Below are 23191 nucleotides of genomic sequence, written 5' to 3'. Positions count from 1 at the left end.
GACACCCGCAGACCAACGGGCAAGCAGAGAGGGTCAATGCCATCATGCAGCAGTACCTGAGATGCTATGCCAATCAACAGCCTGCGACGTGGGTGGATTACCTGCCGCTAGCCGAGTTCGCTTACAACAACACGAAGCACGTGTCCACAGGAGTGACGCCGTTCTTTGCCAACAATGGGAGGCATCCCAGAACCTTCCCGGGACTGGAGAGAGTGGGGGAAGGAGAACCACAGACGGCGGACGCGTTCGCGTCAGAGCTGCAGGCGGTCCACGATCAACTCAGACGGCAGCTGGAGCTAGCTAAGCACGCCTACAAGGTGCAAGCTGACAAGCACAGGCGGGTTGGCGAAGTGATCCAAGTGGGAGACTGGGTCTGGTTGGCAGCCCACGCAGTGCCGACCAGGTCACTTGCCAAGAAGAAGTTGGGGCACAAGCAGATCGGTCCGTACCAAGTCGAAGCGCAGATCAACCCGGTAGCCTTCCGACTGGCGCTGCCGGAGGGTTCCAGAATGCATCCGGTGTTCCACAGGTCGGTGCTCACTCCCTACAAGGCACCTCACAGGTTCCAGGAGCCAGGGACGGCGCCAAGTCCGCTCCGGGAACGGACGGAGACGCGGGGGGTGAAGCACCAGGACCACATCAACGAGGTCACGGAGATTTTGGACTCCAGATGGGGGGAAGGGGGAGTCGAATACCTCTTAGCCAAAGAGGGCACCCGGGCCAGCGCCAATAGCTGGGTACCAGACTACGCTTTGGAGGAACCCCTGCTCAAGGACGAGTTTCATGCCCTCTTCCCACACAAACCCATGCCAGCGAGCTTCTTCGACGACTGGTTGTTCACACCCACACTTTCTTCCAGCACGTTCCATGGATTCGACTCAGAAGGGGAACCCGCACGGAGCACCCGTTCCCCAGAAGGTTCACCGGCAGGTTCGGCATCAGGCAACTCGTATTGGTGGGACGATCGACCAGAGGAGCAATGGCGCAGGAAGTGGCTGGAGATGCCAGGTCGAGCGACCGACGCAGAGACTGACATGGACGTGTTCGGGGAGGACCTCGGGTTCGAGCACGGCGGTACAGAGATGGAAGAGCAACAAGTCAACGTCGACGACCGCGAGGGGGAAGACTCGGAGGTCTTCAGTTGGCGGCCACCCACGGGGAGCGACCTGTATCCAGCATTCCCTCCCATGATGATGGAGCACCCAGCACCCACACCTGACAGCGGGGAGGGGGGAAGGGGGGGCTTCGAGGGGGGGATGGATGTCAGGGGTTCAGAAGCAGAGACGCAGAGAAGGGTGGAAACAGAGAGCGAGGGGGAGGAAGCCGAAGGGAGAATGAGTGATGATGACGACCCGAGATCTCCAAGCCTAAGCAGTGAGTCAGAGGACTCCCAAAAGGGAGCCCCAGTGAGCAGAGCAAGGGGGGGATCCGGGGGGACACCCCAGGAGGAAGGGAACAGAGGAGATTCAGAGAGCAGCAGCTGGAAGTCGGGACCCACGCTCAAGACTGAGAGCAGCAGGGAGGAAGGCAGCCAGGCATCGGGTTCCGGAGGCCGTCAGCAGGAGGGAGGGCACGAGTCAGGGGTGGTCACGCCCTCCTCAGAGAGCGAGGCAACGGTCAAGAGGAAAGTAGAGAGTTGGGCGCGCGCGCCAAGTTCAAATGCAGCGGAAGCTGGAGCAGTAAGCAGCCCGGAGAGTGAGCCAGGTCCCAAAGCCCGCCGAAAGGAAGCGGAAGGATCAGGGGGGTCAGCGTCAGAGGAGAGTAGAAGGGAGGAGTCCCAGGGGGGCAGAAGGACCCAGAGACGTAGGGAGAGGCGAAGGAGGTGGAGCAAGGCTAGGGTATTAAGCTGGTGTGCAAGAGGCGGGGACTCAGATGGGTCTTCGCCGACCTAGGGCAGAAGGTGTAGAGCTGCACGCTGCAGTTCGGAAATGAAACCTGTAACTCAATAAAGACTCTTTTAAAGTGGACGCTGTGTGGCGTGGTCCTATGTGAGCTGGGACCTGGTAGCAGCTCTGACAGTACCATTCCCCCCCTCTCTTTTTCTCCTTGCCTGACCCCTCATTCTGGACACACACAATTTCCACATGTGAAAGCAACACAATCCCAGCTTCAAACTCCCGCCTTGACGTGGCACCATCCGCTTTTCCCAGTTCCCGCCCCCTGCCAACTTGCCCTCTGAGGTTTTGGCTCTGGAAATCATCCAAAACTTCCTCCGGCACACACACACACACACACACACACACACACACCCCTTCCCCGGAAACTACTGCTGGCTGTGCTGGTCCATGGCCAGCTATTGCCTTGGAAACCAGCGTCAAAATATTGCCATGTTAGGAGGCAGCTGCGCTCCAGCCCCAATAACACAAGCTGTGCTCCATTTGAGTGGCGTCCAGCAGAACAGATGTGGGAACTGGATGTGCCCTCTCTTCCGAGCCGAGAGCCAAGTGGATTTTCCTTCCAGGACGCAGCGCTGCTCTCCCCCCGTCCTACAACCACCTCTTTCTGCTGCTGGATCTTCCTTCTCTCCCCCCCTCCCCCCGCCTCCACTGCTTGATTCTTAACAAACAAAACAGGGAAGAGGGATGTGCCAATTAACACAAGATTCCAGCCCCAAATTCCCACTGGTGCAGAGGAGCTTTTGGCCTGCCAAGCCGCAGCTCCTACATCGATTCCATGTCCTCGGCAGAAGCCGAGTGACTTGAGGGAGGGAGGAGGCCGGAGCCTGTCCGCATCCAAGCCCTCAAGAGCAGGCTGCTAAGTGACAGCACCATCTCCTTAAACCCCTCTGTCATCTCCCTTTCAGGATCTATAGAGGCGGCTGAGGTTTCCAGACAGTCTGCGAGCAGTTTCCCCTTATAGGAAGAGAGTTGCACCTGCCGCTGAACTCTGCTCCGCCCCAAGGGAAGCAAGTGGAAAATTAGGAACGGGTTTCTTTTCTTTGCTGTGGACCCTGAACACCAGAAGAGCCTGGCTGCTGGATCAGGCCCACCTAGTCCAGCAGCCCACCAGGTGCCCTAGGGGGAAAGCCTGAAAGCAGGACCAGAGCACAACAGCAGTGCTCTCCACACTTGTGCTTCCCAGCAACGGATCATCAGCTCTCCAATGAGACACAAAGAGCTGACCTCTCAGCCAAAAGGCAGAGCTAGTCTGGGAACTGGGGGTCCCCTCTCCGGGGCTTCTGTGGTGGTGGCCCCCCAGTCCTTGGAATGCCCTCCACATGGAAGCTCTCCAGCCAAATATTTCAGCACCAGCCAGAGATCATTTCATTTGGCCGATCTGCTTAGATCTTCTTCCAACAACTGTTTTACCAATGCTTGGCCCTGGCTTGAGTGAATTTAGTATTTTTGCCGTTCTAGCATTTCTATTTTTAAAAAAAGTTTGCTATGTTGGTTGGCTAGACTTTGATTTGTTTGCCACTTTTTGACTTTCTGGGTCGAACAGCAGGATAAAAAACAAGATAAATAAAGAAATAAAGAAAATAAAGAAACAAAATATCAGGCTCCTTGGACTCTGGGCCCTACCCAATTACAGTGCTCCCCGTTCACAGATTCAGTCTCCCTGTTCTCGAGACAGGAGGGACTTACCGTTTCAAGTGTTCTAGCAGAAAGAGGAATGTGATGAGGTTGGGGTCAGGCAGAGAACGTAGAAGGTGCATCATACAGTTCTCCTTGGCTGTTGGGTCAGAGAGTGCTGGGGGTGGAAAGGTGGCAGTAAGAGAGCTGGCAAGCGCCCACACCCCAACAACTTTGGAAAAGCCTTGCTAATGTACCCAGAACCACCAAAGTCCAAACTGCACACTCATTCTCAAAAGACCAAGTGAGGGGCAGTCAATGCTCAGCATCAAAACCTCAGACAGCCATAAAGCTCTCCAGATGCTCTGTTTCTGGTCTACTTCTCAGAGTGGTTGTGAAGATGGACAGCTCAAAGCATTTGTCCTTCTAGTCCAAATGACTGGCAGCAGCTCTCCAAGGTCTGAGGCAAAGAAAGGTTTCTCTCATTTCCTTTTTACTCACAAGTTGCCAGGGATTGAAGCTAGGAACTTCTGCATGCTAAGCAGGGGCTCTACCACAAAGTAACAGCCCCCCCCCCAATAAAACGAGGTAACTTCATCAGACTGTTTCCAGGGGCAGCCATTCTGCAGACTGCCTGGGTGGAAGCAATGGGAAGCAGGGCTCATCCCATCAGTTTTGCTTGAAAGCCCAGCTCCACCAGGCTCCTGTTACCCATGAACTGTGCCAGACAGGCATTATACGAGCAACAGTTTAAGAACTGGTGCCTGACTTTTATGTTTTCCTCTTCCCTCCTTGTCCTTTTTTTCCTTGTGTGCTGTGCTTTTCCAGATCGTAAACCTGCAGGCAGGGATTGTCTCGTTTTAACTGACTGTATGTAAGCCATTTTGGGCTGAAGAGCAGGGTATGAATGCTCTGAATAAATAAATAAAAATAATAAACTCTACGCATATTGCCCTGAGCTGGTTGCAGGGCTTGGGGGCGGGGGAGAATAAAACACAAAAAGGAAATTAACAATCAGAGGTGCTGCAAAGATGTGTTGGTTGTTAGGCCGTATCTGGGGTTTCTATGCCTATCCAGATGCAAGAGAAATGATACAGACAACTTGCCCCTGCCCTCTTTGTCCTAGGGTCTCACCCACTCCCTGAATCTTGAGCTCCAGGCCTGTATCAATAAATTCCTGCTCCACATCTCTGCAAATACATGTAACACAAGCTCCCTTACCAATACCCTCCATAAAAGCAGGATAAAGCCGATCTGTGAGAAGAGGCTCAGGGAGCTCGCGGAAATACAGCTTCAGGGTGCCTGCGATAGCATTGATGTCCATGTCGCTCAGCATCATCAGGATGTCTTTGCTGTCTACGACAGAATTGAAACAAAGGAAAGAGGAATGCTGGAAGGGGAATGTGCTGCCTTATATACCAGATCAGACTCTTTGTCTACCTAGTTCAATACTGTGAACTCTGACTGGCAACAGATATTCAGGGTCCGAGGCAGAGAGAGAGAGATGATCTTTCCCATTGTCTGCTAACCTGATCTTCCTCTTTTTTCACCTGCCAGGTGCTAGAGGCTTTGTATGCAAAGCCGAGGTCCTGCCACTGAAGCTATATAACCACCCCCACCATCCTCAAGAATTCCCCTGCTAGATCAGGCCAAGATCCAGCTAATTCCCTTTCTTCTTTTCAATTGAGCCATCTGGCTTCAGAACCGTAAGATGAGGTGATAGCTTACTTGGCTTTAAAACAAAAGGAGTAGATACATTTGCAAAGAATAGGGTGAGATTAGGGGCAGGCAACTGACTGGGGGGGGTTAAAAAGGCATTTATTGCTGCTGCCCCCAATATTTGGAAGACTCTTCCCTCTCCTGTTACAGCAGGGACCTGCTTCAGGTGTCTTTGGAAGACACATCTTTTCCCCATTCATCAAGCTGGACAACGTCCCTCTACAAATATTAACAATGCCTTATTGCACTTCCACATTTTGACTGCTGCTTTTAGGCACTTGGACAGATGTGTTTACTGAATATCCGTAATGGTGCAGCCAAATGTTTATCTATTAAGCCAGGAGTGTCTAACATGGTACCCCTCCAGGTGTAGGCAGACTCCCACCTCTCATCATTCCAAGCTGGCTGGAGCTGATGGAAATCCAATAACATAAAATCATAGAGTTGGAAGGGACCCCGAGGGTCATCTAGTCCAACCGCCTATGACGCAGGAATCCTGCCCGCAGCTGTACAAAAGTAGCTAAATAAATCATAATGATTTATCTATTATTGAATTTATACCCTGGTTCTTCCTCCCGAAGGAGCCCAGGGCAGCAAACAAATACACAATTAAAAAACCATCTAAAATAGTTAAAACATTCTATAAACAATTACAATTCAAGACAGTTGTTGTTGTTGCTGCTGCTGCTGCTGCTGTTGTATTTATATCCCACCTTTTTCTCCAAGGAGCTCAAGGTGGCATATGTGTTTGTCACCCTCCTCATTTAGTCTCCCGCGACAGCCCTATGAGGCAGGACAGGCTGAGAGGCAGTGACTGGCCCAAGGTCACCCAGCACATGTCGTGGCCGAGTGGGGATTCGAACCCTCGTCACTTTAAACCACTACACAATGCTGGCTCTAAGAGAAGCTACAGTTAAAACTGTCCTAAAAGCATTACAGTGGTACCTCAGGTTAAGTACTTAATTCATTCCGGAGGTCCGTTCTTAACCTGAAACTGTTCTTAACCTGAAGCACCACTTTAGCTAATGGGGCCTCCCGCTGCTGCCGCCGCGCCGCCGGAGCACGATTTCTGTTCTCATCCAGAAGTTCTTAACCCGAGGTACTATTTCTGGGTTAGCGGAGTCTGTAACCTGAAGCATATGTAACCTGAAACGTATGTAACCTGAGGTACCACTGTGTTAGAGAAAACAGCTAAATAAAAGCCTCCGTGTTTAGTGGCAGCATACTCGTGCGAATGCCAGATACAAAGACTGGGGGCTGGCTGCTCTCAGAGAAGAGATCCTTGGCTAAGCCATGAGATAGAGAAAGAAATTGGCATGGCAGCAGCAAAGATGCAAGGGGGAACTTACTGGCGTCAAAGGCTGCTTTCAAGGCCTGGATGTCCGTGGCCACCCCTGAGATCCGGTAGATCCCCACTTCATCAATGCCGCGCTTCTCCACTTCCTCAACACACTGGCGCACAATGTAGGGGACTTTGGAGCGCTCGCGCCTGGAAGCGACAGAGCAAGAGGAGAGAGATGGGTCAGGAGAGATCCAGGACACCACGGAGGAAGCCAGGCCCTTGCAGAAGCTGCCTGCCTCTTCCCTGTGTTTGCAAGCAGTAGGGTCTTTAAAAAAAAATTATGGACCTTATTAGCCGCGAGTGGCTGAAGACCTGAAAAGGCAGGACATATTACAATAAACAAACAAATATTGCAAAGGCCCAGACTGGCATTCCCTCCCCCTCCGCCCAAACGTCACCAACCAACCCCCGATCAGGGCAGCCCTGCACCCACCGCCGGACCCAATCACAACGTACTTTGTGACGACGCTGATTTTTACCCCGAAGACTCCCGTCTGCTTTTTCGATGGGGTCCTTTTAAGGCTCAAGTCGCGGCTGGTGAACTTCATCGAGAACTCCACTTTGATCTGAAAGGGAGATTTCAAGGTCAAGGTCACATCCTGCAATGGAGCAACTCTCTACTACAGGGGTGGGGTGGGAGAGAGGAGGGCAGTGAGAGCATGAGCGAAGGGGGATCTTGGGCAAGCACCGTGGGGCGTGGTACCCAACCCGTTTCCCCTTCTTACCCCATTCATTTCAATCACATCCATGTGCCAGTTCTTGGTCTGCACCGTCTGGGGATCCAGCTGCAAAAAAGGAACAACAGGAGAGAATGAACTTCCAAAATATCCACCCCCAAAAAAGGTAGACTTTTTGGGAGAGTGCTGGGCCAGGTAGCATAAGAATAGATTTATTCAGGCCCCATCTGCAGTATACAATCAAAGCAGCACCATACTACTTGAAACAGCCCCCGGAGAATCCTGAGAAGTGTAGTTTGTTAAGGGTGCTGAGAGTTGTTAGGAGACCCCTATACTCTTCCCAGAGCTACAACTCCCAGGATTCCCTGAGAAGAGGGATTGATTGTTAAACCAGATTAAAACAGTTGCCAACATTCTACGTGCCTGGTAGGCTAGTCTAAGCAAAAATGTTTTTAGCAGGAAATCAAAGGAGTACAGTGAAGGCACCCCAACCTGATGCCAATAGGCATGGAGTTCCAAAGTACCATGCTAAGTGGTTGGTTTCTTACAGCTACAGAACGGGTATTACAGGACACCTGTAAGAAGTCATTGCACAGAATGCCAAGCACTTGAACGAATGGCTTGAGGGCTGGATATAAGCCCATCATCCAGGGGCAGCCCCTCATCTGCAACCTGGAGGAGGAGGAGGACATGGGCAGTGTTTCATTTCACAGGCATGAGTTGTCCTTGTTCCAGGAGAGGCTCAGCAGGACCCAAGGACCCGTTGGAAAAAGATAACAGATGGCTGTCTCCGCTTCATGATCAACCAAGAAACGCTCCCATGAATCAGGGATATTTCTGGAGACCGGTTCCTGAAATAATTTTCAAAAGGCCACGTCTTCCACACGGCCCTGCTTGTGGTCTCCTGGGAAAGGCGGCTGAGCTGTTTCCGGAAGGCCTCCACACTCTGGGAATGCAGCCTGTCTCAAAGGCAAATTGGGTCGTGCTGGGCTTTTCGGAAGAGGCCCTTGGGTTTCCCAGTAGCACCGGTGTGCAACAGGAGAGAAGGTAACAGACAAGCGGATCACGCTGACAAGTTGGACAAAAAATGGAGGAGGGGGTGACTTCAGACCTTGGGTCACATGAGCTGCTCTGTGCATGAACAACAGGTGCACATTTTGAACCCTTTCTTTGGTTAGCACCATATTCCGTATAGGGTTGGCGAATGGCCTCGTCAGTCCAGTGTCTTGTTCTCACAGTGGCCAACTAGATGCCTACAGGAAAGCCAGAAGCAGGATTCAAGCATAAAAGCCCTCTCCCTTCCTGTGCTTTCCAGCAACTGCTATTCAGATGCATTTATCATATAATGGTAGAGTTGCCACTGGGGTGCCACTAGGGTCATCTAGTCCAACCCCTGCAATGCAGGAATCTCTTGCCCAAGGTGCCGCTCGAACCCACAACCCTGAGATTAAGAGTCTCACGCTCTACTGACTGAGCTATCCCAGGTAGACAATATAGGCGGGAGTTATATATAGTTGTTGAAATGTAACCCCCATCCTTGCCCATTGGCCACACTTGCTGAGGGGCTGCTGGGAGTTGTAGTTCAGCAGCTTCCACAGGAGCCAAAAGTTCCCTGCACCTAGTATACAAAGAAAGGTAGGAGACGACAAACCAGCTTAAATAGGTAACATTTGCTACCTACCCAGTTCCTTTTATTTGAGCTTCCCCACCCATGCAGGGCTGCACTGCTGTTTCCCCTCTCACTGCAGATGTTTGTTTCTTTTCAAGGAAGCAAACAAACAGGTTAACTTGGGGGTTGGACTAGATGACCCATCGGGTCCTTTCCAACTCTACAGCTCCATGAACCTAGAGGCCTTGCATTGCATACACACATGTCACAAATGCAATGGGAGGACAGAGCCTGGATCTGAGGGAGGGAGCCCTTGCGCGTGTTCGGGTCACAGATGTTCCATGAGGCTGGCAGATCCAGGCCCCCATGCTGTGCCGGCTCCTCCAGGGTGCGTGCGGTTTCCCCCCAGGGCGCCTGGTATCTCGGGAGCAGCCATCTGAGCACAAACTTCAGAGGGGATGCGCGGTCCCGCCCTGCTGATCCACCATCGCAGGCAGCAAACACTACATAGGGCTCCCGGGCTCCCGCAAGCACACAGCCCCCATCCTGGAGGCTGCAGGATGGGGCTGGCAGGAAAGCAGATGGAGCCCCACACAGAGCCATCAGAGAAGAAAGTCTCCCCTCCTCAGCCCCTCCACTGGAGCCAGAGGCCTTAAGGCTGCAGGTGGGTGATCATTCCCTTCTCCCCACCCCCGAGAAGGGTCGAAGGCGATTTGAAAGCGATAGCTCAGAGTCGGTAGAGCATGAGACTCTTAATCTCAGGCTCATGAGTCCGAAACCCACATGGGGTGGAGATTTCTGCTTGCAAGTTACTGCTCTTGTTTCATTAAAATTAACTAGCTGCCACCTTCAGAATATCTCAAGGGCTGGAAGATGCAGCAAGCCTGTCTTCTTCCTGCTCTGGAGGGCAGGACTTGAACAAATGGCTCCTAGTTACAAGGAAGGAGATTCTGGATAAACACCAGGAAGAACTTTCTGACAGTAAGAGCTGTTTGACAGTGGAACAGACGCCCTCAGGAGACTCCTTCCTTTCAGGTTTCAAAGGAGAGGTTGGACGGCCATCTGTCAGGGATGCTTTAGTTGTGATTCCTGCATTGCTAGGGGTCCCTTCCCACTCTACAATTCTATGATTCTATGATCAGCGTTGCAGAGTTGGAAGCGCCCTCAAAAGGTCATATTGCACACCACAATGCTGAATTAATGAAGACCATTGCAATTGCAGCATCCCAGCCCCTCCAGTGGAGGAGAAAGCCCACCACCTCTTGAGGCTGTCTGCTCCAAGGCTGAACAGATCTCACAGTTCAGAAGTTTCCTCTAATGTTCAGCCTAAATCTGCTCCTCACAATGCCCTTTGGTTCTAGAGCAAAGCTACAGCACAAGATGCAGGCCAAGGGAAATTGGGGGAAGGGCAGCGACATCTCCAGGTAAGGGTGGGAATGTCCACCCCCTGAAACAATGGAGAGCTGCTGCCAGTCAGAGTAGAAGACACAGAGCTAGAATGAACCAGTGGCAGCTTCCTGTGTCAGGGTCATCAAACGACTAAAGAGTGTCCTGGACAACTAATCAAACTGCTGAGCGTTTAGTCAATGACATTTGCATGTTGCCCAAACCATCACAAACGTTATCAACCATTGACAAAAATTATCAAGGCGGCAAGGTGCCTTTTTGGTTAGATACAGAAGGGGCTGTGAGAGAAAACTTCCAGCGCAGTAAGCACACACAAAGCCAAAAGTTTCTGATCGTCCATTGTTGATCCTTTCTGCAAAGATTCCCTGGAACAGCACAGCCTAAAAACCAAAACAGCTACATATACCCCAGAAGGTATGCCCTCAACTTGCAGCCCCATGAATTAAAATTGGGTTATTCAATCCACCAAAATACTTCTTATAACCGGGCTACTTAATCAACCAAAATACTTTGTCAAACAATTGCTTTAATATTTTTCCACATTCTACTCTTTTTCAAAATGAGCTCAGGGTGATATAAAAAAGGTCTCTTTTATCCACACAATAACCCTGTAAGTAGGTTAGGCTGAGAGAGAGAGATAAACAGGTCCAAGGTCACCTGGCAAATTTCACAGCTGAGTGGGGATTTGAACCCAGGGCCTTGCCAGCCCTAGTCCAACACTATTCATGATCCCACCACCGCCAGCTTTAAAAATATTTTCAAACAGCCTTTGGTGAAGCATTTCTTGCTTCTAGGCAACCAGGCACGGAAGACTTTGCAAACTTGGAATAGTTGCTTCTCTCTTAAATAAAAAAAGCAAAAAATCAGGCTGCTGACGTGCATCCTCAATAGCTCTTTTGTATAATTTGCAAAGCTGGATTTTGTCTTGCAGTCCCATGCATGCTAAAAGCCCAAACAAATCCACACTTTGCAAAAGGGCCCAAAGTCTGCCAACTTGCATCCTGAACAGGATAAACTGAGGCCAGGCCAACAGCATGATTTGCCCTGCGTCTTGACTTCCTGGTCCATTTATTTTAATGCAAAATTGGAACAAGCAGTGAGGGCTTATTTGGGGCAGAGAAAACAATCCCTTGCTGCGGCCTCTGGCAAACAACACCACATTGGCTGATCTCCCCACCCAAAACAAGACCTGTCAAGCCCCCAGATGTACCTATTCCGTGGCAATTGCTACCCACCAGATCCTCAGCTCAGGGAGCCCAGTTGACTCTGTCCCTTAATTTACGGTGTTGAATAAATTGATAAGCCACCTTTTCAGAATAAAATGTTTTCTCAATGACTTCTTGCATGCGGGAAGAAAGAGGCGCTAGCCCGCCCCTTCGGTAACACAATCCAATTGCGCTGAACTTAATTTGAAACAACCACAAGCTCCCATGCTCAGAACCTCCCTTGACACTGCCCCTTTGAAGTGGCCTGAGATCCCATATGGAAGGGATTTCAGCAGGGCCCTACATGAAAAAGGCTTTATGAAAACCAGCTTGGCCTCATGGGTAACACCATAAACCTGTCTTTCAGGAATTCTCCCTCCACCCCGGATCTGAGAGAGGGGAAATTTGCTCACTTCGGGCTCCCCTGCCTCGCGGGAAGGCAGAGACTGAAGGATGGGTGGCTCTGTAGGGCTTGGATGAAGGACTGGACTATGGCATGCTCCACAGAGCAAACTACCATTCATTGCTATTGTAAGTTATAGGTTTAAAGCCTCCTTTTAAAAAAAAAGTATTAAAAAAATACTGCACCAAATGTCTTGTGTGTGCACCTCACAACAGCAGTCATAGCTGTCAACGTTTCCCTTTTTTTAAGGGAAATTCCTTTATTCCGAATAGGATTCCTCGCAAGAAAAGGGAAAAGTTGACAGCTATGCAATAGCTCTGCCCACCCCACCCTCCGCTCACTTTTTAAATATTTCAGACATATTCTGTTTTTCAGGTCTAAAACATCACAATGTGCTTGGGAGTTAAAGAAAAACCCCACTATAAACACCAAGCTCAAAAAAAAAAAAATCTTCTGAAGCTGGATAAAAAAGTTAAAAGGAAAAGAAAGGGTCTGGGAGAAGAAAAGCAGAAACACAAAAATTAGAAAGAGGAGGAGGTCTTCCCCTGGTGTTGAAAAAACGTTGAGCAAGTGCCAAGAAGAAGGGGCTTTTGGGGGTCCCCTGCCCACCCCACCCCACACGACAGAAGGACATTCAGATGGGCTTCTGCTGCAACTCTTCATACCTGGGCAGTTTCATGTCTGCAAAAGGGAGATACTTTAGAAATAGGGCGCTGAGGGTGGGAGAAAGGGCTCCAGACAGCGAGACCACAGAAGGTACACAGTTCCAACGACAAAGAACGCTGTTGCTTTTAAGAGAGCTGAACGTGGCTGGGGAGAGGCTGGGCATCCCGAGGCTGCTATCCAGCGCCTTGGCCGGCCAGCTGCTCTCCAGCGGCTTTGGAACACACATCAGCCCCAGCGCTTGTTCTGCTGTCACCCCTGTTCAAGAAGGTTTTACTAGCTTCATAGCCATCACAGCTAGTAGCCACTGAAAGCCCTCTTCTCCATGAACTTGTTGAATCCTAAAGCTATCCCAGTTGGCGGCCATCGCTGGTATTCAGAAGCATTGCTGCTGCTAACCGTGGAGACAAAGCCATCGTTCCTAATCCTCTTTTAAAGCCTTCATCACTGCCTCCTGTAGGAGAGAGTTCCATCGCTTAACTCTGTACTGCAGAGTTAAAGAATTCCTTTTTAAAATCTGTCCTGAAACTTAGAACATTAAACTTCATTGGAAGTCCCCAAGATCTAGTGTTAAGAGATAGGGGGAGAGAGAAATATATACAGTGGTACCTCGGGTTAAGTACTTAATTCATCCCGGAGGTCGGTTCTTAACCTGAAACTGTTCTTAACCTGAAGCACCACTTTAGCTAATGGGGCCTCCCACTGCTGCCACGCGATTTCTGTTCTCATCCTGAAGCAAAGTTCTTAACCCGAAGTACTATTTCTGGGTTAGCGGAGTCTGTAACCTGAAGCGTATGTAACCTGAGGTACCACTGTATATCTCTCCACTTTCACATTGCCATGTAAAATTGCATATACTTCTATCTTGCCTTTTCTATAAACTAAAAAGCCCCAGACACTGCAGCCTTTCCTCACAGTTGTGAAAGTGGCACATGAACAAAATGATGGTGCTGGTGATGGCAATGGTAACACAACCTGCCCCAGCAACACCACATCAGGTGTCGCTGCACATCCACAATGTCGGGATGGTCTCAGGTTCCGAAAGGGCCCTTGAGACCTGGCGTGCCAATCTCCTCTGCTGCGCTCTGGCGAGAACTGGAGATGCAAGCAGAAGAGAGCGGAGATCTTCAGTAGAAAAAGGCTGAGACACCAACTCGGCAACCTTCAGGAACAGGGTGGGGAGAGCAAAACACACACACACACCAGAAAAGCAGCAACGACAAAGTCTTACTAGATTGGACGATCTAAGTACAGCTTAGCTCACAAGCAGGAGGGCATAAGAAGCAGTGCGTTGTCTGTCAAGGCAAATGGAGCAGCAACCCACCAACCTCTGTAACACACACACAGCCATGTATTAGTCTAATCCCATTTTAAAGCCTATCCTCACCGTTCACAATGACCAGCTGTGGGATCCTCTGCCCTGAGGCTCCAAGCAGCGCTTGTCAGGGTGTAGGTGGTCTGGTCACAAAACTGGATTAGGGCGAGGGGAGACCCGGGTTCAAACCCCTCTGCTTAGGTCAACTCTCAGCCTGACAGGGTCGTTGTGAGCATAAAACAAGGTGGTGGAGACAACCATGTATGCCATCTTCTGCCCCTTGGGGGAAAAGGAGTGTGCTAAATTGATCAACCTGGGGGGCATGTGCCCTCCCCCACCCAATGTTATTGGTTTACAACTCCAGTCCATTGCTGACCAATGGCATGCTGGCCCAAGACATTTTGCTGCCCGCCAGGAGGACGAGTCAGTCCCCTCCCAAGCTCACTGTACAGAAACCAACTGGATGGACAGCCAAATCTTACTTCAAGTCTTGTCACTAGACAGCATCTCCCAGGATACCTGGAGGCAGCTCAGTGGGCAAAAGGCAGCCCATTGTCCAGAATAGTTGGATTTTGGGACACTCCCACCACATGTGGAGGTACGTGCCTGTGGAGGTGCACCCTCTCCAGCATTTTGGTGAGGTTCCTGGGTGTATTAGCGCTAGTTTCCTTGGTGTTAGGTACCACCTGTAGGTGAGTTTCAGTGTGAGTTCTTTTCTTTTCGTTGATATGGATTTAAAGGGGGGTTTAGACCACATTCTGGTCCACTGAGTGGGGTTAATCTCATAGCCTATGTCATTCTCCCATTGTTTTTTGATTGCGTCTAGGGGGTTTGGACAACAACCATACAAGAAATATGTAAAATAACCAAGCAAGTAATAGACATCACCCCAGAATTGGCCCTACTTAACATCTTCCAAGACAACAATGCCCATTTACACCACAAAGAACTCATAACCCACCTACTTTCAGCAGCCAGAAACACCATAACCAGACACTGGAGAGACCTGTCAGGAGTAAGCATGGACCAATGGTACCAAATAGTATGGGAAACAGCCCTACTAGAAAAATTAACTAACAAACTGAAACTGACACGGGGACAAACAGAAGAAGACGCCTTCACCCCGGTATGGCTCCCCTTTATCACATACACAGCCCAACAGGACAGCGACAATAATCCACCAACAGCATACAAATCAATATGGCTAAACTGATCCAAAACACCCACCCACCTCACCCACACACAAAAACAAAGATCACCACAGCCAATCGCAAGCAAACAATCACACCCTAGGCCAACCCCAACCTCTCTCACCACCAAAGGAACACAAGTGAACAACACAAGCAACGCTGACACCAAACTCTACATACATTAAACATAATAGAAACACCGCCACCCGACCCCACCCCTATCCATCCTCCCTCCCTCCACCCCCTCTCTTTTTTCTTTTTTCTTTTCTTCTCCCCCTAATGCCTCAACAAATGAAATGGATTTGTAAAAATGTTACATGGGTAAAAAAAAAATACGAGGCACTACACTCCTGTAAAACAAGAAAATCCTGAATAAAAAAAAAAAAAAAGGCAGCCCATTGGACACAGTCCACTCTGTCCTCCAACAGAAGAAGAGTCCTGCAGCTGCTAGACTGGCTCAAAGTGAGCCCATCCAGCCCAGCCACCTGTCCTCATGGTGGCCGACCATATTGCCCCTATGGGGAAGCCCACAAGCAGGACCTGAGTGCAACAACAGCACTCTTTCCGCATACGATTCCCAGCGACCGGCATTCAGAAGCATCCACTGCCTCCGACGATGGAGGGAGAACAAAGGCTATCAATGGCAGCTGGTTCACTTTGCCTAATATTAGGGCCGGCACCATCTGGGCTGGAATCGGGTGTGATGCGATCTTTCATTGGGGAAAGGAGTCGGGGGAAAGAGAGCTGCTGATACATCAAGCGTCACCTCCTGGATCCTGGGTGGTCCCATGGAAAGGAGGGAAGGATATCTCTGGCAGGAAAGCCACACACCCCCGCCGCCCCCCAACAAGAGCGCACGCCAGCTCTGGGAGACGGGCGCCGCCTCCATCCCCTGTAGAGAGAGCTGAACACAAAAGACCCCAGGAAACAAGCTCTCTCTCGCGCACAGCTGCTGCTCCTGCCTGCTTAGCATCTCATCTCAATGAGGGCCTCGTGCCAACCTTGGCGGACAACAAGCATGGCCACCTGTTGCACGTCCCCCCGCCCGCCCTTGCACACGCGGAGAGACACACTCAAAAGAAGGGAGGCCCGTGCTTCTAATTAAAAACAACAACAGCCACAGCAGAGTTGCTGGAGCCCAGCCCTGAATGGGTGAAGGGAAGGAGAAAGTCTCCCTGAGCATGCACAGAATGTCCCTTCCCCTCAAGCTGATCTGCAGGGCAAGCCAGAGCAGAAAATTGCAGCCATGTCTAGTTGTGCGAGAGAGTAACGTAGGAAGCTGCATCTCAGGGTCCCCTCCCTAATATTAAAAACAAGGCTCTAGTCTTTGTGGATCTGATATGAAGGGATGAAAACAGGAATGCTGAAAGGTGCCTTCTATCGAGTCAGACCACTGGGCCCCTTGATCTCCTGCACGGACTGGCAGCTGCTCTCCAGGGTTTTAGGCAAGGGGGTGCTGGGGACTGAACCCAGGACCTTCTACACTCAAAGCAGGGGTGCTGCCACAAAAACTATGGCTCATCCACAAACTTCTCAAGTATTAAGCGGAGAAGGGGGAGTCACAGCAAATCAAATTGGCACAAAAAACGCCTAAGGAGATCTGTCCTCTGCTGAGGATCCCAGGGAAATATTCTGGTCCCATCACAGAAGGTGACCTCCGGCCCCCGACACCCTGGGCCTAATCAGCCCTTCCAGGCTCAGCCAGGATGTTGTTGGCGGCTGCGCCGGATAGGAGACCCTCAGAGGTCCAGACCGCCCCCGCCAGCCCAGCAATTCTATGGCATGCATAGATGGTCCGGATCAATTCCATGCAGACGCCCTCCAATTAAGGGGGCCGTCATCCTCAGGCATCGTCCTGGGAGCTCTGCAGCACCACCCAGGCGCTTTAGGCCTCACCAGCTGCTCTGCTCCAGTTCCCATCACCAGACAGTTAGCATGGCAACAGCCGCTCAGCCCCACTGGACCAGAAAGCCGGCTGGCCAATAACCACTTTCCAGAGAGAGAGTCTGGCTCCCTCCTGGCAGACAGCAAAGCAACAAGGGGAGGGAGCGCTAAGCCATCAACCTGATCTCTGCTCCCAGAAGGGGAGAAATCACTTGCCATGTTTTTCCGTGTGTGTGCGTGTAAACTGTTTTATATTTATGTCATTTTATTGTACATTGCTTTGGTATGCCTAATGGGAAGCTATTAATAAACAAAATAAATAATAATGAAAGGGAGGTGCAGCAGTTTCCCCAAAATTCATGCTAGCCAATTTTTGAGACGGGGCTGGGGGCTCCCATCCTCTGAAGTAAAGATATGCTTGACTGTTAGCGCGCGCGCGCACACACACACACACACACACACAAGGGGGGAGTGGGGGGGGAGAGAGAGAGACCCTCTTGTGGACCCAGAATTCTGACACAGATCAGTGACTCACACAGGGAGGCAACAGACACCCTCTGCTGAAGGCGCATCATCCTGCTGTGTCATGGAGTGGCCCCCCAGGGCAGTAAAACAGCAGGAGAGGACACTGCCTCTGGGTGAGTTGGAGACCAGCCAGCCAATCAGCAGGAGGCACAAAAATCAGGTCAATGGTGCCTGAACGCTACATCACAACAAAACCAGCCAGGCAGAACAGTGAGAGTCAGTAATAGTCTTTATAAGGAGACCCTCCCCTGGCCCTGTGGGCTCAGTTTCCCCTTGGGGCAGCCAGTGCAAAGAAAAACAAAAACCACAGGGAATCCATGCAGATCACACACCACGACTGCACCTTGTGCCCCCTGGAAATTAAACTTTGGCACAACAAACTGTGAGGGTCTTTTGATCCTCACAAACTGTCACGAGACCCCCCAACTTCACACCTAAAGGGATGAGACACACACATACCATCTCTTCTTGCACCCTGTCTTAAGGGTGCTACAGTTCAAAACTGCTGATCTACCTTAAGGACTCTTGAGTACACACACACAACCCATTTCCATGTTCAAAACAAGAGCTGAGGATCAGAGGTCTTGACTTCACCTATATAGGAGGAGACACAGAAGGTGCTGTAGGGGGTGTCAGAGCTCAAATAACTGGGGGGGGGGAGGAAAGGGGCTGTTAATTAAATCCACAAGTTCCACCTCCTAACTAAATCATGCCCCCGCTTTATAAAAACAGTTGCATGAGGGAGGGCCCCTCTCCAGACCTCCTGCAATATGAACGCCAGGGGTACAGAACAACTTTTTCACCACTGCGGTCCTTGAAGGGAATGGGTCAGCCCTTCGGAATTGCAAGCAGATGCTGTGCGGCTGAGCTGCAGCCCTTTCCTTGGAACAATAAAGCAAGATCCCGGTCCTCATGGTTCGGAATTAAGGAATGCTGGGCCAATTTAAACAGGAACAGAGGAAGCTGCACCACTGGCTCACCCAGCTCAGGAGTATTCGATGCTAGCCAGCAGCAGCTCTCCAGGATTTTGGGCAAAGAAAACCCCCAGCCCTATCCAGAGAGTCCAGCGGCTGAACCTTAAGCGTCCTGAAAAGCAAGCTCCCCCCCCCCATCTCTGAAAGCTACAGTCAGGAAAAGGCATTAAGGCAGCCAGTCTTTTTATGCACCTCTAGAAACCTAGAGATTGCATAAACACACATGCAAAACACTAAGGAACTTTGGGCTAGAAGATCCCAGCAAGGATAAGGCGACTGAGTGTGTGCAGGAAGGCTGGGGTGTCCCGCGCCTGGTGCAGTTAGTCCTTGGGTGTCCCCTGGAAGCCCTGAGGCAGCATTTTTGACCCGCACGTCCCTCCGCTGTCACCTTTGAAAGGACGAAACAAAACAAAAAAATGCCAGTAGCTCCGGTGACGTTTGCACAAAGCGCGTCTCACATTCCCTGCATGTCAGCAGCCCAGGATCGCTGACCCTTTCTCTCCTAAGAGACCAGACTTTGGGGAGAACTCATGCTGCAATCATGTCAGCTGGGAAGGGATTGGGAGCGATCTCAGCCCCAGAACCTATTCTTACAAAGTAGCTAGTGCTCTCTAAAAACCCCACAGAGTACACCTTCTGCGCTGCTTTAAGAGCCAGTCAGCCCCAATGTTTATGAGGTTATGAAATGAAGGTAAAAATGATGGTCTCTTTTTAAAGAGAAATTAACCAACTTTGAGACAGCCAGAAAACATCCAAACCATCTCCCTAGCCCGAGATGTATGGAGCCTTACAAGTGTCAGAAGTGTCCAGCTACTCTCCTTTGCATGTCGCATCACCCTCTTAGTCCGTGAACTCCGCAAGCAGCTAGATCTCAGTATGTACAACTCCCACCCTACATTATGCCATGACCAAAAGAAGGCACCAGCAAGAGCTTAGGGTAACGGAGCTGTAGTAGCTATCTCACATGGTGGGTGGGGGATTCCCCACAGCAAGGCTGTGAAGAGAAAAAAAAGGGGGTCTGAAATGAAAGCTTTGGGTGTACCCTGAGAGGCAATTTGACTCCCCACCCGCCGGAGGAGGGAGAGAACTGCAAGTTGATGCGGAGTTCGGAAAAGGAGACAAGTCTTGAGAACACCGCTCCCCAAAAATTTAACCGTGCAGCCACAAAAGTGATGCCTTTCACTGCAGCAGGAGACAGCAGCATATGAACCAATCATTTCTCCCCTCTCCCCCTCCCAAAATAAGCAGAGAGATGCAAGGAAGAGCAACCCCCAGCCCACCTTTTGACGAAGGAGCTTGCTGCGTACCCGGCCCCACAGCCTGGACCCGGTGTTGGGGGTCCGCTTGCCCTCGGAGGCGTCTTCCTCCAAGCTGTCCAGAGAGCAGTGGTCCAGCCGCTCAGAGGCTAGGTTGAGCGGGCATTCAGGGGTTTGCACCAGCACCTCTGTCATCTTGCTGGCTTTCTCCCCACTTCAGCGGGGGGGGGGTTGCTTGGGTGCGGGGAGCACCCCCTGGAAATCAGCAATGGATGAGGAGATGCCAGAGATTTCCGAGAGGGTCTTCTCTCCTTTTGGCTAGCAGTTTGAGGCGGGGGGCATCCTGAGAGGCAGCCAGTTCCTGTGCAACCTCAGAGACTTTGCAAGAAAGAGCCCCTCATCTCTCCAGCATCCTCTCCGACTTGACTTGAGGGGAACACTCCCTCTCAGGGCTGGAGCAAGGAAAGCCAGTCTCTGTTCCGCCCCCTTCCTAGCAGCTTCTCCACCCCCCCTTTCCCCCTACTGGGTTAACCCCTCAAGCGCCAGGCTGTTTCCCTCTTCCCTAAGTCGTGCACAGACTTTCTCAAGAGGATTAGTCGCTGGGTTGCCAGTGGCCCGTGGGTTGGTGCCTTTTAGGGGGTGGGCAGCTCTCGATAAAAGCAGCATCAATATCTCCCTGTGCTGGATCATCAGATGGAGGCGCTAACCCATCTGTCCCTGTGAGCGGCCAGCCAGATGTCCCCTCCTGAGCACAAGCCACCAAAACAAGAGAGTTTCTGACCCCCTTTGCTCGGTTACTTGGTCTAGATTCTTTTATATCAGACAGAAAATCAGTGGGAAACTTTTAGAGGCTGCTGCTAATTGGTAGATCTGGGAGCAAAAGAATTCACTAGGTTGAGTATTAAGCTAAGTAAGGGTTGTTGGGTTGCTGTTTCTAAGCTTGTTATAATTGTTTTCTTTCCTCCTCTATTTTATACTACAAACAGCCCTGCAAGGGAGACCAGGCTGAGAGATATCACCCAATATGCGAAGCAAGGATGCAAATCTATGGGCTGTATTCACGCTTGTCCTACTCAGGGGAGACCCATTGGAATTAATGAACCTAAGGCAGGCATGTTCACTAATTTCCGTGGGTCTACTCTGAGCAGGACAAGCCTTGGATAAAATCCTGAGTCTCCACAGTTTTCAGTCCAAGACTCAAATGGATATATGAAACCGGCACTTATCTACGAAGGGATCTTGTGGCCCAGCTGTTACCTGGCGCTCCGAGATTGCGGCATGATTCTCTCACAATGCAGGTTGTGCATTTCAACACATGCTCTCTGCAAGAACACACAGAACTTGAAGCCAAAGCGCTTCCATTTTTTAATGACATAAAGCCTTACACCAGACCATTAGTCTATCTAGGCCAGTGTTGTTTACTCTGACTAGCAGCTGCTTTTCAGGGTCTCAAGCACACAGAGTCCTCCCCAGACTTCCCCAGCCTGGTGTCATCTTGGACTACGAGTCTCATTGGCCCCAGCCAGCAATCTGCTTTGTAAAGCCTTGTCAGCAAGCCCTGCAGTGAAGTACAGTGGTACCTCGGCTTAAGAACTTAATTCCTTCTTAACCCGAAACTGTTCTTAACCTGAGGTACCACTTTAACTAATGGGGCCTCCTGCTGCTGATGCCGCCACTGTGCGATTTCTGTTCTCATCCTGAAGCAAAATTCTTAACCCAAGGTACTATTTCTGGGTTAGTGGAGTCTGTAACCTGAAGCATCTGTAACCGGAGGTAGGTAAAGGGTAAAGGGACCCCTGACCATTAGGTCCAGTCTTGGCTGACTCTGGGGTTGCGGCGCTCATCTCGCTTTACTGGCCGAGGGAACCGGTGTACAGCTTTTGGGTCATGTGGGCAGCATGGCTAAGCCGCTTCTGGCGAACCAGAGCAGCACACGGAAACACCGTTTACCTTCCCACTGGAGCGGTACCTATTTATTTACTTGCACTCTGACATGCTTTCGAACTGCTAGGTTGGCAGGAGCAGGGATTGAGCAATGGGAGCTCACCCCGTCGTGGGGATTCAAACCGGAGGTACCACTGTATAAATGCGACTCCTTTGTGCGGCTTCTGACAACCTGCTGGTGAAGGAAGGCCCTGCCTTTGCAGTGTCAATCTGGCTGTGGTGACTCATGAGCAAGCAACAGGCTCCGGCTCTCTGTCCATGCTCAGAGGCACTTGCACCATGCCACATAACCCAGGCATGGAAAACAGGTGCCGGGGGTACATCACGGCTCACGTTAGGTCTTTCATAATACTCAAAGATGGTAAGGTTTGCATTTTTGGATCACACCCAAGGATGAAACACCTGCCCCCCCCCAAAAAAAAACCAGTGGTCTTTAACACATCCTGATTCCCCTGCTTGATGTGGTCAAGAACACCAGGTTTTCACCGATGTCTCCATCTGTCTTTCCTTCCATCCTTCTCCCTCGGAGTAGAAGCAAGAGTTAAACAGCAAGCTCAGTTTGGAATGTTTCTCTACAAATGAGAAGCCAATGTGGTGGTGATTGGGGGGGGGGCAGACAGCAGCAGAGGCCTCCTCCTTCTCCTCCTTTAAACCTCCAGGATTCCCCCATAAGCTGGCCTCATTCTCTGCCCCCATTCCCAGCTGGAAGGCACCTGTCAGCAATCAGGGGCATCCTGAAGAGGGTCCTCCAAGGCCACAAAAACCTTAAAACTCCAAAGTTGGGTGGTGCTGGGGAAACATCTGTGCCCCCTGCCCAAAATGCTGCAAGACTCCTAGCACAGCCAACAGGTCAGGGATGGTGGCAATCTGGAATCATTGGCTCATCCGTTCAAAACAACCCAACCGATTATCAAGGTCATCAGTCTTGTTGGATTAATTAAACTCAATAGTTTTAATTGGATTTCGAACAAATGTGCAATTAATCGTTACTGCTTTGAATTTTATTGTATTATTATCTTCCTTAGTGGGTTGTGCAGATTGCTATTCTGAATGCTTTTTATAGGGTAGGGGGGAACTGCGGGTGAGTATATGGAACCAGCAGGGAGGGGGGCAGGGGCCCCCCAAAACCACTGACGTAGATATAACGAGGCAAAATAAGCAGAGTTTCTAAAACAAAAAGGAGAAGGCTGTTTCACAAATTCCCCAGCTAGAGTTAAGAACAAAACGTTCTGTCCTCCCAGTGGCCAACCAGATGTCTCAGCAAGAAGCCCGCATACAGGGCCTTAACAGGTTTGACAGCTTGAAGCAGCTAGTCAGTAAGGGAGATGCACTCTGCTTGTGGCACAGAGGCACTCTGCTTTTTTTATTTAAGAGAGAAATATGCAATCTAAGCCTAACAGCTGCACACACAACCTCAAAGGAGCTTGTCAATGCAGCCAGTGCGGTCAGAGTGTCAAACTAGGAGCTGAGAGGTAAAGGTAAAGGAACCCCTGCCCGAACGGGCCAGTCTTGACAGACTCTGGGGTTTGTGCGCCCATCTCACTCAAGAGGCCGGGGGCCAGCGCT

General features: G+C 50.7%; 2 protein-coding genes across 6 annotated transcripts in view; one reads left to right on the top strand and one right to left on the bottom strand.

Annotated features, from left to right (window-relative positions):
- The window catches only part of ABR (ABR activator of RhoGEF and GTPase), a 132257-nt gene that overhangs the window by 7701 nt on the left and 101365 nt on the right, over window positions 1-23191 (bottom strand). For 4 of the 5 annotated variants that reach the window (XM_082201717.1, XM_082201718.1, XM_082201719.1 and 1 more), the window contains 5 exons: window positions 7299-7358; window positions 7030-7139; window positions 6581-6720; window positions 4734-4868; window positions 3585-3690 (listed from right to left, as the gene is read on the bottom strand). In XM_082201717.1, the coding sequence (XP_082057843.1) occupies window positions 3585-3690; window positions 4734-4868; window positions 6581-6720; window positions 7030-7139; window positions 7299-7358 (551 nt within the window). Of the gene's footprint in view, window positions 1-3584; window positions 3691-4733; window positions 4869-6580; window positions 6721-7029; window positions 7140-7298; window positions 7359-19705; window positions 20129-23191 lie in introns of those variants that run through there. The other variant, XM_082201721.1, reaches the window with a different exon arrangement.
- On the top strand, window positions 7366-17342 carry LOC309520287 (uncharacterized protein). The gene is made up of 3 exons (XM_082201923.1): window positions 7366-8297; window positions 12250-14396; window positions 15433-17342. The coding sequence occupies exons 2-3, from the start codon at window positions 14112-14114 to the stop codon at window positions 16141-16143; spliced, it is 996 nt and encodes a 331-aa protein (XP_082058049.1). The 5' UTR covers window positions 7366-8297; window positions 12250-14111; the 3' UTR covers window positions 16144-17342.

Source organism: Podarcis vaucheri (assembly GCF_965113315.1).
Source record: "Podarcis vaucheri genome assembly, chromosome: 15".
Taxonomy (NCBI): Eukaryota; Metazoa; Chordata; class Lepidosauria; order Squamata; family Lacertidae; genus Podarcis; species Podarcis vaucheri.
Note: the sequence above shows the minus strand (reverse complement) of the source record. Positions and strands in the feature narration are given on the sequence as shown.

Excerpts from the sequence above, each read along its gene's own strand:
- LOC309520287 (XM_082201923.1), top strand. The coding sequence starts at position 14,112 with ATGTATGCCATCTTCTGCCCCTTGGGGGAAAAGGAGTGTGCTAAATTG. Across the intron at positions 14,397-15,432 it reads GGCAGCTCAGTGGGCAAAAG|GCAGCCCATTGGACACAGTC; the intron begins GCAGCCCATTGT and ends AAAAAAAAAAAG.